The 18,129-nt window shown below is 37.2% G+C and overlaps 3 protein-coding genes and 1 pseudogene across 3 annotated transcripts; all 4 read right to left on the bottom strand.

Moving 5' to 3' along the window:
* Window positions 1–506: 506 nt before the first annotated feature.
* LOC145482798 (neuromedin-K receptor-like) lies at window positions 507–1,801 on the bottom strand. The gene has a single exon (XM_081461437.1). It carries the CDS (start codon window positions 1,605–1,607, stop codon window positions 648–650), a length of 960 nt encoding a protein of 319 aa, XP_081317563.1. The 5' UTR covers window positions 1,608–1,801; the 3' UTR covers window positions 507–647.
* A 1,941-nt stretch (window positions 1,802–3,742) lies between these two features.
* On the bottom strand, window positions 3,743–9,112 carry LOC145497001 (substance-P receptor-like). The gene is made up of 2 exons (XM_081477126.1): window positions 8,992–9,112; window positions 3,743–4,689 (listed from the first exon to the last, which is right to left on the bottom strand). The coding sequence occupies exons 1-2, from the start codon at window positions 9,110–9,112 to the stop codon at window positions 3,743–3,745; spliced, it is 1,068 nt and encodes a 355-aa protein (XP_081333252.1).
* A 3,126-nt stretch (window positions 9,113–12,238) lies between these two features.
* On the bottom strand, window positions 12,239–13,072 carry LOC145496095 (substance-P receptor-like). The gene is given in 2 exon segments (XM_081476050.1): window positions 12,239–12,507; window positions 12,510–13,072. Coding segments are annotated over 2 exon segments (633 nt in total). The 5' UTR covers window positions 12,874–13,072.
* Window positions 13,073–15,086: 2,014 nt separating this feature from the next.
* LOC145495185 (substance-P receptor-like) lies at window positions 15,087–18,129 on the bottom strand (annotated as a pseudogene).

Here is an 18,129-nt window from a genome sequence, read left to right as displayed (position 1 = left end):
GTAATAGATTTGAGATCATTTATCATTAAAATTGGGAGAAAGATCGAACTTCATTTGGTTCCTAGATGACTCAGCTTGTTGAATTGGGTTTTGTGTGTGTATTTAAATTTTAAGATATAAATATAGATTGTCCCTTACATAGCACTTCAATTACTGTTTACATTACAACCTACTTTAATTAAAATTAACTTCTCTTTGTATTTTTAAAACCACTAAAGACAACTTTTATAAAGGGAAACTAAAGCCAGTTATTTTATCATGATAAAACACGGCGGTCATTCGAAACACGAGAGAAATAAAGAAAGTGGCCGACAGAGAACGTTTTACATTGCATTTGTCTCAAAAACCCTTTTCAATAATATATAGCGTATTGCTTTGTTTCATACATGATATTAACTGAAAAGGGCACACCTGGACTTATATTCTAAATTAAATATTAATCATATCTGTTCTTCACTTAAACTGCTCAAGCCTACATGTATTATTACATGCTATATTAATATGTTTTAGTTTGAGACGTTTTATATGATATTTCTTTTCTGACCTTAATATTTATTATCATTTCGTTCATTTCTGTCAGTTATCGTAATAGTCCTCCGTAAGGCAGGCCTAGGTTTTCGTTGTTAAAAAACAAAATGACGGCTCGTTTATATTTGTTCCAGCTCTACGCTTTGTGACCGAAAAGAGTCAATAACATTTGATATCTTTAATTTTCTACAAAATTTTTTGAACAACTCCCTGAACCTGCTTCGAAAATTCTGACTAAATGTGAGATAAACGTAAGGATTTATCCCAGTGTAGCAAAGCGTTAAGAAATTGGTTAACAGAAACAAACTGTCAGTTACTTGAACCCTATCAACAAAACGCAAAAGGACTGACATATACACAGGGAGCCAACATATCACATATAAAACCACAACGATAATCATCATCAGGGTAACTTTTCTCGCCAATTTCAGAGCTGCTGCTTGTTCTTCATTCTGATTGTTTCCTTCACCTGGTACTTCACGAGACCAAAGTCTGAGGCACACAATTGTGTAAAGAACTGCCATCAGTGAAAGAGGCAGAAAAACGTTCAAAGTTAAAGAAATATTGTTAAATGTATTCCAATCATCAAATAACGTCGTTACATCACAGTAATAATATCCTTTAACATTTTTGAAGGTTTGTTTCACAAGGTAGTTTGAGGAGAAGGCAATTGACCACGCCCAACACGAGAAAATTATTTTTTTAAAATGTTGAGATATAGGTGACAATCGTAATGGTCGAGTTACTACATAGAAGCGATCAAGGGCGATGATCCCAAGGATCCAAACTGAAAAGTTGGGTGAAATGAATTGGATTGCTACAAACATCTTGCAAAAAATTAAACCCAAAATTCCTCCAATCCATACACTACCGGTTGAACTGTAATAAAAAACACCCGTTATTTCTGCGAATGATATCAGCAGATCAGCACATGCTTGATTGATGATCAAGTAGTTGGTAGTGGTCCTCATTGAGTTGTCTGTTCTTATAATGTGAATGATGACTGAGTTGCCGAACAGTGATGCCAAAAATACCGTGGAAAAGCCAACAGACACCAGCGAATGCAATGGGGGGCGCATTTCTCCGCATCCAGTTGTTGTGTTTCCTACAGTGAAATAAAAAAATACATATCTTCTCGTGAACTGATTTAAATATCTTAATACCTATAATTCGTTTAATATTGTTCATGGAATTGGGATGAGTGGCAAACAGTTTGTAGCACCTAGTGGATATTACATAGTCATTTTACATGCCTCATACTCAAGATAGATTGCAACTGTTGTTTCAACATTTTATTTATAAAGGCCTACAAATATTTCTTATATTTTTGTATTAATAATTTTCTTTAAAAATCGCTATATATTGAAGGGAATAATCAAAGAGAATTTCACTGTTATGTAGTGTTTACTTGCATGTCACGCAGGGTGACATGATGGAAGAAGAGTATTTCGCTCTGAAAATTCTTTGAGAAATCAACACCGTCAATTTTTCCCTAAAATCATCATAAAACTTACGCAATAAATTGCTTTTTCGTTACGGATGGTAGCTCGCTATTTTTCCAGTGAGTTACTATTGAATTGGACTGGGTAAAAGATCATGGTCCTTTAATTTACAAGCGTATTTTCCCTAAATATTTAAATACCTTCTTTGTGAAGACTATCACTGCCATTGATCACGCATTGCACGTTGAGGCTACCGTTGTTCGACAGATACGACGAGTTCATCTTTAACTTACTGGATCACTAACATTTGGTCTACAATCAAACAAATGTTGAATTTTTGACTACGCAGAAACATAGATCCTGTGATGAAGCTATAAGGCCCCCTTCCGGTTTACAGGCCTCCCCTACAATTATACAGACAAACAAACAAACAAACAAAAAACCAAACAATTTCAGTTCTGAGGCCCATACGGATGTAAGCCTTCCTCCACTTTATTTCCTAACGAGATTACCATCAAATAGATCCTTTGAAGATTACAAGCTATTTTTTTGCTGTCAAAATACATCGTAAAAATCAGGTTGTAAGGCCCCCTTCCAGCTCATAGGCCCTTTTATATGCAAACAAACAAAAAACCCATATCATTTGGAAGCCCTCTACGGATGAGGGCCCTCCTTTGCTTTTTCTTTTTTTTTCCCCAACAATATCAACCTCATAGAACAAGTAAGAACAACATATTTTTTTACTATCTACGGAAATTCTAATTAGGAAACTGTTTAGAATTTCACAGTTATCAAACGTTCAACATCTGCAAACAAAATAATATTGTTTATTTTAATCAATTATTCGTCGGTTTGTAATTGAAATTTTGTACTCACAAAATGACTCGCTATATACAACACGCGAGTCGCTCGTATCTGAGGTGATCAGTAAGATCTTGGTTAAGAAAGCCTTCGTATTGTTTATAGAATTTGTTTGAAATATTCCATTCGAGTGAAAAAAAATCATTAAAGCAAAGTAATAAAGTGTCATTCAAATAATGATCGACAAGGTACACTGCACGTACTCTGTGATATTGTCCCTTTTGTCACAATTTGTTTAATTTTAGTTACAATGCGAAACATGGTCACTACATTCTTCATAACTTCTGAAAAACTGAAAAACATCACGATACTATGACTCAACCTCCACTCGTTGATATGTTCATGCTAGGTATATACTCACCTGTTTAATGGTGCACTGTCCAATTCAAAGTTGCGTGCATCTCGCCGTGTAACAGGGAAGCCTTTTCGCATCTCGCGTGTGATGATTCTTATTAATTTCAAGGTCGACAGGGGATATTTTTATTTAAAAAACAATGCTTTTGTTATTTAGATTTGCCAGCCCTTTTAATGACAGAACCTTACTCTTTTAGCACCACAAGTAAATTGGTTTTACGTTTTCACAAAAACCGGCTATAGGAACCCGCTCCCTTTACAAAAAGCTGGAGAAAAGAGCTTATTTTTCCTCGAATTTCCACGCGGAAATTTGACATCGACAGATTAATGACAGGTTAATTACAAGGGGGCTGAACGGAGGCTTCAATCCTTTATCTACAGGTTCTCCCCTCCTCTCTCATCCATCGCTTTCTTTTCATCCCATTCCCGACTAGGGAATGGGATAAATCATCCAAGTTTCATCACCATGGCTCTTTGTGTTACAAGAGGACATTGTTAAAAGTCAGAAGACCAAAACAGGCTAGTCTTAACGTTTAAGCATCCCCACAGTAAGTTGCTTAACAACAATTACAAAATTTCCTCATGATGATCACAAACTCTTTTCTAAATCTACTGTTGAATGACAAGTAAATATAAGGATTGATTGCACTGAATGCGTTTGCTAACCAAACAACAAATTTCACCGCAGCATAAGGTAAAACGATCTTATGTAAACTATCTAAACCAACAAATATATAAAAAGGAAACCAACATAAGCCAAACAAAACGACAACAATAATCATCATCCGGGTAACTTTCTTGGCTGTCTTCATGGCTTCTTCGTGCCTTTGATCCTGACTGGCGCCTTCACCAGGCACTTCACGTGACAATAAATACCAGCACACGAATGAATATAACACGGCCATGGCCACAACAGGCACGGCAAAATTGAACAGCAATTCAATGATCAGGCTTATTACGTTGATCGTGGTTAGCTCAACACGGGAAAAGTCGATAACACAATAGTATCGACTACCGCTGACGAGCCATAGCTTTGCCATGGAGACCATCCCTGCAGCTGAAGCGAGTGACCATAACCAAATCAAAGAAATGGCCAATTTTATATGATTTGATATCGGGGACACATGCAGAGGACGCACCACTGCAAAATAGCGATCGACTGCTATAGCAGTGAGGCTCCAAATAGAGCAAAATGGCGCTGGAAATTTCGCCCACACTAATAACCCGCAAGTTATTAGGCCCCAGTCTCCCCCGAACCACTTCGTGAAAAACAATTCGTCACTCAGCATGGTACACATAACGGAAAATGTTATGATCAAATCTGCGCATGCTTGGTTGAGGATAAGGTAATTTTTTGCGTTTTTAAGAAAGTGCCTCGTCCGGATGATATGGATGATGACCGAGTTGCCAAATATGGAAGCAAAGATGATGACGAAATAAACTGCCGCCAGACTTGCGAATAATGCCGACTCTGTGGTGGAAAGTGCAGTAGTTGTAGCATTTCCTGATAACAGTAGAAAAGGAAAATATCTCAGTTATTTTTTAATTTCATTGGGCATCGTGATCGACCTTAAAAGTGCTGCACGATCAATTATGAGCTCTCGTGTAAACCAAAAAGCACCCTTAATTTAAGGTCAAAGTGCTTATAATTCAAAGTCGGTACTTTAATATTCGTAAACTTTGTGTGGCACTGAACCACAAATACAAAACTTTTTAAAAACTTTGCCAAAAGTTGCGTCTTATCCTTCTAATCAAAATTTGTTTTTGAATTAGTTTGTTTTAGCAGGTCACACAGTTTTAGCAGTAACATATTGTGTCACAAAAGTAATTTAGCTCTTATTAACCGAGCAGGAGATCTATATGGGAGAATCTTGACCGAGGTCGTGAGTACAGACCGAAGGCAGTAAGGTCTGTATACACGACCGAGGTCAAGATTCTCCCATACAGACCGACTAAGCTCGGTTAATAAGATGTTTATTATATGGCAAACAAGAAAAATTAATTCGTTTAATGTAACTGGTTTGTACTAGCTGACATTTTGCTTGCGAACGGCGATGAGCTGAACTTAAATCTGCCAAAGCTTGTTCGTCCTCTTTACTCTTTTTTTCTCATCAGGCTTTCTGGCATCTCCACTAATATTATTAGAAGAAAATAGTCAATATTTTTGTATTTTAGTATTTTAGTTACAACTTTTTCATCGCAAAAAGTAATCGGTCTAGATGGGAAACCTAGACCGCTTTCAGTATCGATTTCAGCCAATCAAATTCGTGCATTCGGTAGTTCCCAGTCCTTGTGAGACAGAGCCATATCGGCAAAACAACATATTAACCAATACGTAGACAGTTTTTATTTATGTCATGATTGTAGCATCAAGTGCTAAAGAGTGGTCATTATGACCCATCAAAATTAAAATCTTGGAAAGTGCTGGAAACTGTTTCGAGCCACCTTAAATAAAGACTTTAATACTAAATAATTAATCTATAAGTACTTGTTAATGGTGGCCTCATGGTTAGTGCGCTCGTCTCCGGATCGAGCGGTCCGGGTTCGAGCCCAGGCCGGGGACATTGTGTTGTGTTCTTGGGCAAGAAACTTTACTCTCACAGTGCCTCTCTCCGCCCAGGTGTATAAATGGGTACCGGCGAACTTAATGCTGGGGGTAACCCTGCGATGGACTAGCATCCAGGGGGAGTAGAAATACTCCTAGTCGCTTCATGCTACAGAAACCGGGATAAGCTCCGGCCTGATGGGTCACTTGGCTCGTATGCAGACACGTTTACCTTACTTATTAATTTGAATATAATTGAGTAAATAGCTGGTTAAGGAAAACTTGGAAATCAATCGTAGCAGAGACGAGAGGACTGAAAGAGTTTAAACAGACACAGTGAAGAAACATATTCGTCTCTGTTGCCATATGAGGACAACAGATATGACAAGTTTTTAATGCAAACAAACTTCTCAACAGAGTCAGCAGGCATTGGATGACTAAGCCTCGTCCAGTTTCTCACCCATGGCCAGACCATCTTACCAATAACTGGTCTATTAAATTTATATTTAACATTCAAAATCTGTCTTTCTTGTATTTTCAGTTGAACCCTTGTTCTTTTATAATTAGTACCAGGATTTTTCTTTTTTAGTCGTACCTTCTGTCTCCGTCTTCCACGACACGTTTGTTGGTGTTTCGATGTTCTAAGTTTTCGTCTCGGCCAATATTTCCTAAACACCGAAATTATTATTCTGTTATATTGACAGATTCTGTAATTTATGAGAGCTACATATGTATTAAACAATAAGATATTAAATGAAAGGAAAGTTATCACATTAATGTAAATACCGAATACTGAGTATCATTTAAAGTAAATAAATTTCATAAAATCGGCTGATTTGTCTGCAACTACATGTAACAGCGCAAGAAAACTTCTTAAGTTGATTTCCTTCCCAGCGCATTTTGTCATGTGCAATTTTCCATGCATCCGCGTTCTGTCATCCGCTCCACCGGTCCGCCATCGGTCCGCCATCCGGTCCGCCATCCGGTCCTCGTTTTACGAAAACTCCATAAAACTAGTAAATTCTGTACTTCGATCGTTTTTGAAAACATCTGTCAATTTCTCACATATATACCTCAAAACTTTTACGGCGCATTATAATTATGACATTTAATAGCTTGTGACTTTAAAAATAATTAATATTCGTTTCACGCTTAATTTTTAGCAAGGTTCCAAGGTGACCAAATATAATATAACAAAGACCAATTATGGGTCAGTGGAAAGCAAAATTAATGTGTTCGCCAACAGAAAAATGATAGAATGATCTATAATTACATTTTGTCAATTAATACTGACGTCTCGTGCTGTTACAACTAAATCGACGAAAGAAATTTGGGGAAATTACGTGAAAATTGACTGTACGAATATAACATATAGTGATTACTAATTCTTACAGGAAGCCTGATTAAATATTAACACTCGTGTTATCAATTAATTGATATAGAAGGATAGCAAGGTGCCTCATCCGAGTGAGACAAATATTAATGATTTTATTCAAGGATGAGTTAAAGAAAAACATTTTATGTCCTTTTATGTCTAAGTAATGTTTAACCATATTCAACTAACGTTCTAACTATATCCCCTTGTGTAGGATAAAATAAATTTGTCACTAACGCCTGCAGTACCGAACGGATTCTGGGCAAGCAGCAATAACAGATGAATAAATTCAAGCAGCTGGCTGTCGAGAAGCCGGTTTCCCTTACCTTTTTCAAAGGTGTTTAGTGAATATCAACGCCGTTCAAAAGCTATTCATTGACATGCCATTTCATAAAAAAAAGAAATCGATCACTTTCCATCCGCGCCAGTTCAAAACAAATTTTGTTCAAGATTATGCAGGGGCCGACTTAAATTAATTACGGGAATCTTTATATGCCCCAAAATTTTGATTGGCTGAACAATTGTTATAGCCGGTATAAACTAAGCCATTTGCAAAGTGCTTGAGCAACGAAACATCCTCCAATAACATGCTTTCAACGGTAAACATAGCTTTCAATGTTCCACGGGTGGCAGATACGTTTGACATCCGTGAAAAACTGACGGGCTTCACCGGCTATAGTTGTAAGAGTGTAGTTTTCTTAAAAAAAATTCTGGAAGGTTGTATGGATATCCATGTACAGTTGCATTGCTGAAATTAGTAATAAATTTTTCGTTTCCTGGCCTACGTGAGTGAGACGCGAATATTCAAACTTAAAGTTGTTGACTTTGGCACCCTTTTTACCTTAATGATTTGTATTAACTGGCTTATCAAACAAACAAAATGACAGTTTTCATTTAAAGTTCTAGCGAGTTACATGATGTATGTCTCCCGATAAAAACAAGCGCTTTCGTTAATTAGAACGTCAGACAAATACTGATTTTCCACCTTCTAACAGCAAACATTGGGTCCCTGTGTTACCGGTATTACTAATGCCAACCTTGAAGGCAGGCAATCCTCGCCGACTAACCACATTTTCAGAGGAGGGACAGATAGCGAACGTCAAATAGCGAACGTCCTTCGATATACTAAAATTTTTAAATTAGATTTTCATTAATTGATTAGTTAGTTAATTAATTAGCTAAAAGGCATTTGTACTTTGTCTTATTTCCTTTTATTAACTGTTTATTTTTTATTAATATTTTTTGAAAGCGCATGTTGAATTTTCGCCACGCAAGTCCTATTGTTATCACCATTATTACTGTAATCATTGTCATTATCATCATCATCATCATCATCATCATCATCATAATTGCTAGTGACTGTACGAAGAAATAATTTCCGTTTCAAACTTAACTTTTAGCAAGGTTGTAAGGCAACCAAATATAATATAACAAAGACCAATTCACAAATGGGCCAGTGGGAAGCAAAATCAATGTGCTTGCCAATAGGAAAATGATAGAATGATCTATAATTAAACTTTTTAATTAACACTGACATCCTTGAGCTGATACAACTCAATCGATGAAAGAAATTTGGGGAAAATACGTGGAATTTGTCTAAACAAATATAACATATAGGTTATGTTACATTATCGGTACGTTACTCTCATTCCGGTCTTTGTTATGGAAAATATCATCGCAGACTTCAATAGTTTAAAGTCAGTCAAATTTTGCGACTGTATATGAAATTTTAATTTCTAGGGAAAATTTGGTTTTGTTATGTTTCTGCTCTCGAAACTGATGTTTCCACAACAATCATATTTTGTATTTTTCTTTTTTCCAAATTTGGATTTATTTTAAAGAAGAATAATCGCTATTCACTGTTCTCAACAACAGACTCTCCTTACCTCTTCGCCTTCGGTGTATTTTTGTACTGATGTATTTAATGCTGGGGGTAGCCTTGCGGTAGAATAGCTTCCCCCCTAATGGGGAGGAGAGGAGGTGGAGAAATTCTCCTAGTTGCGCCATGTTTCTGAAGCCGAGATAAAGTCTAATATGGAACACTTGGCCCAACACAGACTTTAGTATCCGTAACTCCTCAGTATACGAAATAATTTTTGAGCCTTTTTTATATCCATGTTTTGTACATTGAATGCTAACTTGATGATAGTTCGGTAGTAAGCTAGACTAAACTTGACATTATATTATCATTACGATAAATGCTTGGCTTACACGAACTGAGAAATGTGTGCTTTTGGGTTCGATATTATTGGCATTGAATTCTTCTTATAATACATGTATTGAAATATTTTCACACATTTATTTGACATGGTCATGCCAAAACTGGTACTATAATAAGAAAAATAATTTAATTTGTAGGGTCCGACTCCAGAAAAAAAAAGAACAGTACCAAAGTTGCCTACCATATAAGGGTGCTGGGGAATGTCTCTAGTCTCTCTCCTGCAGGTCTATTCTGTTCACTTCTTTGGAAGTTAGATCTTCCAGAAAAAAAAAATCATTGGTTTTATTAGTAAGCATTATTTACATCAACTGGCTGATGTGAGGCCTTAAGATAATAATAGTATCATCATTTCGTATAATTCAGGAAAATTGTTTAAAGAAAACCACAACCTTACTGTGTTACGTGCTTGTTCGGGTGCAAAATTTATTTTCTCGACATCTGCAACAAAGATTTTCATGCCGACCGGTAGTAAACTTGACCTTTTTGCTTTCGTTTTCGTTCTTTCGATAATGAAAAAATGTGTTCCTTTGAATTTCAATTGCACGTATTCCACTGTACAAGACTGCAATTGTTAGTTTTACAAATAGAAAAGACTGCTAATTGTGTTTATCTTATTTTTAGATAAGACTAAAGCATAAACACCCCATGAAACGCACGCAACATTTCAGTGTGACATATTGCAACATTGTTGCTCATAGCTTTTACGTTGCACATGCTTTGTCACCGGCGCCTGTTGCATCTGCAACATATTCCAATACATTGCAATATAGTGTGAATTTTGTGTACTTTAGCTTTTGGCTAAGCCTTAACAGTAAATTTAAATGCAAAGAGTTGAATTGCGCATGGGAAAACACAATCCTTGACTAAATTTCTCACGTTTGCATGATTTGTTGGTTTGTACATGTTCTCATCTATTATCTTATAAATATTAAGGTATCATTATAACCCCAAATACACCGAATGCAAATATGGCGGACCACTCGGTCGGCGCCCGGGACGAGTTGCATAAAAGCGAGGCTAGTGAGGCTTTGATGTTTTGTTTTGACAATGCTTCCCAGAAAAGTCTTGCTTTGTCGTCGATCTGGTCTGTTTTATTTAGCTGTGGCTACGAGCTGCTGTGTTTCTGAACGCCACGAGAAGGGATCTAAATTTTCCACCGTTCGCCTCTTAAGCTTAGGGAAAATAGTGGATCAATGCAATTCGTTGAGACGAAGGAAAGGAGTTCACGGTCGCCGCAGGAACTAAAGTTTGTTCGCTATGTTTCACATTAGAAGATCTTAGAAAAATCGTTTAAATGACGAGCTTATGTGGTGTCTGGTGGTGTTCCAACACGATTTACATGGCCAGTACCTCCCCCAAAGTAAAGAAAAGGTCCTCTTGAAAAACATCCTTTGTCTCAAAGGAAGAAGTTGACTTCGCGTCCACTCGCACGGAATCGCACGAAACAAATACTACGGTGTAATAACCAAGCGAATGAACTTCAACTGCCCCCATCGTTGTATCCAGTGAATGCTTTGAGCCAAATGAAAACGACTTGGAGCTAAATGCGGTCGCTTACACATTTTCTAAGATCTTCCAGCCTGAACGAACAAACTTTAACAGTTCCTTCGGCGATCGTAAACTACTTACCTTCGTCTGTTATCCCTGAGAGGCGACCGCGGAAACGAAAAAAAAAACACTTTCTCTGCTGTGGAAGATTTCAATTCCTTCTGGTGGCATTCAGGAACACAACAACTTATAGGGAGGGCGAAACAAAAACAGACCAGATCGACGACGATGCAACACTTTTCTGTCAAAACAAAACATCAAAGCCTCACTAGCCTCGCTTGCATGCGACTCGTCCCGGGCGCCAACCGAGCGGTCCGCCATATTTGCATTCGGTGTATTTACCATTCTTTTAAAAGTTTGTTTTTGGCTTTTTCAGATAGACCTTTTGAAGCTCTTTCATGTAAAATAGTTCCGACAAAAATGATTGATTGCAAGCAAAGTTATCAACGAAAAATGTTTCCTTTTATTAATCATTTCCAATTAATGGCTGTCAACACGTTATCACGAGAATAAAATTGCATTAAAATTCGGCTGACAGTTGTGGCGTTGTGCGATTATCACACGCTTAATGTGTCGACCGACTGCTTTGAGCGGTCTGCGTTTCTGAACTAAAGATTTAAGCTTATCTCTTCCATGTGTCGTCGGAAAAGTTCCCGTCGTTTTGCAAGTACGAAGAAGCACCACAGATGAAAAAGGTTTGGAAATCATTCGATAATAATTGGGATGATGTGTTAGCTAATAGCGACCATAGGTAAAAGAGGATGCAAGTATTAGTATGTAACGAGACAGGTTCCCATTAAGAGCAGGAAAAGTTGCTTGCACTGGACTTGCTTTCCTATTATTAACTATTAATTTTAATCAAACAATTTTAATCAAACAACTTCTGAAGATTCTTCGAAAACCATTGCGAAAATTTAACTAAAGACGAGATAAATGTAAGGATTGAAACCACTGTAGAAAAACGATAACCAAACAAAGCAGAATAAGTACGACGAAATTAAAAAAATATAAAAAATATAAAAAAAATGATACAAACATTGGGAACCTACAAAGAACATACAAAACCACAATAACGAACATCATTACCCACGGAATACCAAGGAGTTGTCAAGAACTCGTTCAGAAATGCCCGTGCATACCCGGAACGAATTGAAATCGAATTTGGAAATGTTGGTTTTTGAGGAGAAGGGAAAGCCGGAGTACCCGGAGAAAAACCTCTCGGAGCAAAGTAGAGAACCAACAACAAACTCAACCCACATATGAAGCCGGTTCCGGGAATCGAACCCGGTACTGACACTGGTGGGAGGTGAGCGCTCTCACCACTGTGCCATTCCTGCTCATTATTGTAACGTTTCTTGCTATTTTCACGGTTTTGGCTTATACTTCATTCTGATTGGCACCTCACGTGACCAAAGTTTGAGGCAAACAATCGTGTAAAGAACACCAATAATTATAAGCGGTAGGAAAACATCCAATGTAAAAGCAAGAAAATGAGTTAAAGACGGAGGGGTAGTCCATTCGCTCGTGACATTACAGTAAAAAGATTGGTGGATTTTGAACCTTCCTCTCCCAATAACAAATGTTATTGACAAAGCAAAAGACCAAGCCCACAGAAGCAAACTTATCTACTTTGAGATATAGGTGACAATCTGAAGGGTCTGGTTACTGCATAAAAGCGATCGACAGCGATAGCTGCAAGGATCCAGGTTGAGAAGGCTTGTGAAGCAAATAAGATAGCTTGAAACATCTTGCAAGTAATCAGACCAAAGAGTCCCCCAAGCCATATCTTGCCCATAAATCTGTAATGAATAACAGTCATTATCTCTGCTCTGGTGATCACCAGGTCAGTGCATGCTTGGTTCAAAATCAGATAGTTGGTAGTGGTCTTCATGGAGTTATCTGTTCGAGTAATGTGAATGATGACTGAGTTGCCAAACAGTGAGGCCAGAAATGTAATCATGTATGCAATGTACATCAGCCAAAGGTACTGAAAATGCATTTATTCGAAGGCATTTCTAGTGTTTCCTAGGGATAAAATGTAAATTATTTCATAAATAAATATGGCTTGCTCTATTGCTATTAATACGTTTGTTTTTAATATACACTATTTCATATGTTTGCGCACGTGCGTAAGCGGAGCCCCACACCCTCAGAAAATTTGGGAACCAATCGAGCTAAACAAATTTGTTTGTCAGGTGATTGTCCTTACGTCCGTTTGTAAGTCCGTATGTACGAACGTTTCAAATACAATATAGTTTTTGTCTTGAAAACATTATTATACTCCCTCGATTCAATCTCGCACGAACTAGAAACGCCTATGGCGTACGAAGTATTTTTTTTCTTTGCAGATTTCTTTGTAGATTCAGTATAAGTATATAATATATTGTGACACAATTTCAACATGTAATTATTCCCTCTCTGGAGAAACCGAATCTCTATATTGTTTACAGAGTTGAGGAGACAGTACCAACGAAATTGTGAAGTGAAAGTGGTATCATATTAAATAACAAGTGAAACTCCATTTTAAATAGGAGCTTATTTCTGCTTATAGTCAACATACCTACTCACCTTCCAGGGCCGATGCTCTCTTTGATCGTACATTGCATGTTGAGATTTTGCTGTTTGGTGGATACCACAAATTCATTTTTGGCTTACTATCTCTATGACAAATGAACTGTAATCTAAGAACGTTTCATGATGAGCTGCTAACTTGGTGACCCTATTCCAAAAAGCCACAAAGTTCGGCAGTTATTAATTGAAAACTTTATAAACGGTAACAGCCAGCGTGTGTCTCACCTGTGTGTTATTAGATTGCTAAATTCAAGGTGTAGGCAGTCTTCTGTATAATAAAGGAAAACCTCTTTGCTCCTAAATCGTTTACTTTATATTGCTTTCATGTTCAGTTTTTTTTTTTGGGGGGGGGGGGGGGAATGTATTTTTTATTTGAAAAACCTCGAATCAAACGAAACTCCTTATGATCAGTCAACACATCTTTCCTGTATTCTTTCCAAATAACTTATCACCTTCAAATGTCCACCTAGCGCCCCGCCTAGTTCTCAAGCATTACATCTTAAAATTTACAAATTAATATTTGTATTCTCCGAAATCTTGGCTAGCTTGAAACAAATAAATGGATCAACTAGGAAATGAGGTGACATAAAGAATGATGAGAAAATGGCGCTCAGGAATAACGCTCCTTCGGGAAACCGTCAAATGGAGATCAAAATCCGTTAAATCACAATTTATTGAACATCTGAAGTACATTTTTGTTAATTAGAAACTCTTTTTTGAGCTGATACCACGTGAAAACCCTAGGACGTTTCATCATTTCATCGTCCAATCGTAATGTGTCGTGACATCTCGGTCAGCGGGTGTTCCATGCGCTAGTCGTTCATTGTTCCAGCATAGTGAACCAAAATATTTTTCAATCAAAATTGTGTTTTTCTTTTTTTTTTCTGCCCTCCCAGTGTGACGACTCCTAATGATTTCTACGCTTTCCCAGGTCTCTCATAATTTTAATATGAATACGGTAGTCCAGATTCTTACATCGGCTATTACTGGAATGAGCACCAACATTTCTATATTACATTTTCTACTAAAAGAATTTTCTAGCTAGCTCCCAAACTTTTTAAAGGTTTTCATTATAGTTTCATCGGAACTCCAACAAATAAATAATAAATACAAAACAATGATCATAATAACTATTGTTTTCAAGAGAAATGTTTAATATATGTATTCTAAACTAAGCACGTTGTTTATCAGTTTACTGGGGCACTTTGTAATCCTCTTCCCCTTTTTCAGCCATATAAAGTTGTTGTTACTATCTATAATAAAATTAGATGTGGGATTGATATTCCAAGTAGGAAGGGACATTCTTTGATCTGGTAAAAGTTACATTATGGGACCAATGACATTTGTTAACAAAACTATCTAAATATTGCGCGAGCTTTGATTAGCCAGCTATGCTAGATTGAATTATTTTGTCACGGAAACACTGCAAATAAAGGAAAGCTTAGTACATTTTGTTTTTGTTTGTTTGTTTGTTTGTTTGTTTTTGTTGTTGTTGTTGTTTGTTTTCAAGTAAGGTTATGTCAAACATCTGAAAATAACGGCTTGTTTTTTGCTTCTGACTTTTCAGTCAGACTTCTGCGAACCATGCGTTGCAGAATGTAACCCTGACCCATACAGGTAAATCACTTCTGTTCGTTATCCTCAGCAATTCGTTATTTGCTCAAGTTCAAAGCTTTGGAATCGTAAAGAAGGTACATCAATATTGCGAATTTTAATTCTTCCCCAGCAATTTCTTAATAACTTGTTAAAACCACTCCGAAATTTTTGATTAAAAGTGAGGTAAACGTAAGGGTTGAGTCCATTGTAAGTAGATAATAACCAAAGAAGAAATAAAAGGAAGCTTCCGTTTAGCTGCCAATAACTAACATGCTTCAAGATAACTGATATGAACATAGGAAGCCAACACACTATATACAAAACAACAATAGCAATCATCATCAAGGTAACTCTTCTCGCCGTTTTTACAGCTCTCTTGTTGTGCATTCTGACTGTATCCCTCTCCTGGCACTTGACGTGACCAACGTTTGAGACACACTTTTGTGTAAAGGGCTGCTATTACCAAACATAGGCACGCAAGGCGTGCAAGAGTTTTTTTTGTGTGTGAAGTCTCGGAGATAGGAGCAATCATGGAACTGTTTACAGTAATGGTTGGGTTAATTTGACAAGTTTTTTCGGTTGCGATGTACAGCAAGAAAGAAACTGGGAATTTATGCTGTACATACGATGTCACATGGGTAATGATAGGATAACTAAATATCGAGGAAAAGGTTGTTGTTATTCATCGTGGTAGATGCAATAATAAAGTGTATTATCGTTTGTCTCACGATGTAGTCACTTGAGATGTAGATCGCGACGTTTCGACTGCTTACTGCTAGTCTTCTTCAGGCGATAAGGTCGACTGATTGCACGGTATCATTTATATCACAAAGGACGGCTGTGATTGGTGCATTTCGATCCTCCTATTGTTCCAGCTACTCGCCGGAACAATGGAACAATAGGAGGATCGAAATGCACTAATCACAGCCGTCCTTTGTGATATAAATGATACCGTGCAATCAGTCGACATTATCGCCTGAAGAAGACTAGCAGTAAGCAGTCGAAACGTCGCGATCTACATCTCAAGTGACTACATCGTGAGACAAACGATAATACACTTTATTATTGATAACTAAATAGTAAGCCATAAAATGTTTGACTGAACAAACTACAGCAATCTGACACGTCTCCGGATGAATGTAGATACTATCTTATTTTCTAACAGGTAATTTGATTCGTTCTTTGATGCAACCCACACTGTGATTTGTGTGACACGCGCACATGCATAACTCACTCGCCGATCACATAGCCCTTCCAACCCCCAAGAGTATTTTTTGCTCAAAAATACTCAAGTTAAGAGAACTTTTCGCATTTTATACAAGTCGTAAGTTTACCCTTTTTACACAACACAACACAACAACGCTATACTTCACCGAAAATTGAAAGAAAGAGAAAAAAAACCTCTCTGACACGTTGAAAGTCTGATTTAATTAAATCGCACTTTAACTTGGTGCCACGCAGTCTTCAAGGAACATTTGAGCAGTTTTGATACTTTTTACCTTTAACAGAATGTCATAAAATGTCATAAAAGCCCCATTGGGGAAGTAACAATAAAGTATGTATTTATGTTAAAATGCCCATCAAATAAAAATATTAAACTGCTACTGCAGAGACGTAAAAACCATCCAGAAATGAAAGCTTCTTTTTCGTTTAATATCCTGGGAACAATAGTCGATAACTTGTCAGCTCTAATTGAATTTACTCCCATATAAAAAAGAAAAGTGTTGAGTTACCATTTGTAACTAAAGATAGCAAACATCTCGTGGGAACAAGTGGTGACGATTCGTCAGCTCTAATTGAATTTACTCCCTTGTGAAAAACAAGAGTGTCAAATTACCCTTTGTTACTAAAAAATAAAAATATCTCGTTATATTTGCATGCAACAAGAACAAAACAATCGTTACCTGCACTTACTATTGTAAACATTAGAACTGTTTCAAATCGAAATAGTCTCATCTCCTCTAAAACGTGTCCTTAGAACTAGAAGCGACTATTCGTGACCTCTAATTGAATTTACTCCTCGTAAAAAAGAAAAGTATCAAGTTACCTTTGTAACTAAAAATAAAAATATCTCGTGCCATTCGCATACTACTAGCTCATGAACTGTTTCAAAACTCAAGGCTGATCTCGTTCATAACTTAACTCCTCAGCCTAACCCACAGAAAATGTCGAAGTAAGCCCAATATATGAATACTTCCTCCTCTTTTATAGAAGAATAAATATGGCCGTGCTAAACTATATCGGGATCAGATCTTCTCGCATACCATTTACCTTTACAACAAGAAATTTTATTGGCTGTTTATAGTAGATCCAATCTGATTGGTGTGACATACATACATCTCTCACTCACTCACTCACTCACTCACTCACTCACTCACTCACTCACTCATCCATTAACCCGTCCATAACATACCCCGACGCGCCGACTAAGAGGTATTTTTTTTACAAAAAAATAACTCAAAAACGGCAGGAATGCCAGCAAACCGCCAGTGACGATATTAAATGTTGTCAACTCTTTCAGAACATCTGCTAAGTCACAATAATAAGACTCATTTAATTTTTTGAAGCTTGCATTCTGAAGGAAGTTTGAAGGGGTAGCAAGACAAGAAGACCAAAGAAGAAAAGTTATTGTCTTTAAATGTTGAGACACGGGTGAAGATCTGAGAGGTCGCGTTACTGCGTAGAAACGTTCAACGACAATCGTCGCAAGGACCCAAATCCTCGCAAGGACCCAAAGTGAAAACATGTGGGAGCTGAATATAACTGCAAGGAATACCTTACAAGTGATCAAACCAAGGAGCCCTCCTAACCATAAATTGTTCATCAAACTGTAATGAATGACATTCATTCCCTCTGCTAAGGTGATCACAAGATCTGCACATGCCTGGTTCAAAATCAGATAGTTGGAAGTGGTCTTCATGGAGTTGTCTGTTCGTATAATGTGAATGATGACTGAGTTGCCGAACAGAGAAGCAAGAAATGTGGCTATGTAGGCAACATGAAGCAACCAAAGGAGCTGGAAATGTGTTTCTTTAACGAGGACAGTCGTGTTTGCTACAGGGAAACAGTAATTGAAGGTCATTGTCAT

This window comes from Orbicella franksi, chromosome 1, assembly GCF_964199315.1.
Source record: "Orbicella franksi chromosome 1, jaOrbFran1.1, whole genome shotgun sequence".
Classification (NCBI taxonomy): domain Eukaryota; kingdom Metazoa; phylum Cnidaria; class Anthozoa; order Scleractinia; family Merulinidae; genus Orbicella; species Orbicella franksi.
The sequence above is the reverse complement of the archived record's forward strand: the minus strand, read 5'-3'. Positions and strand labels throughout refer to the sequence as shown.

Excerpts from the sequence above, each read along its gene's own strand:
- LOC145497001 (XM_081477126.1), bottom strand. The coding sequence starts at position 9,112 with ATGGCGCAACTAGGAGAATTTCTCCACCTCCTCTCCTCCCCATTAGGG. Across the intron at positions 4,690-8,991 it reads AATACACCGAAGGCGAAGAG|GAAATGCTACAACTACTGCA; the intron begins GTAAGGAGAGTC and ends TACTGTTATCAG.
- LOC145482798 (XM_081461437.1), bottom strand. The coding sequence starts at position 1,607 with ATGCGCCCCCCATTGCATTCGCTGGTGTCTGTTGGCTTTTCCACGGTA.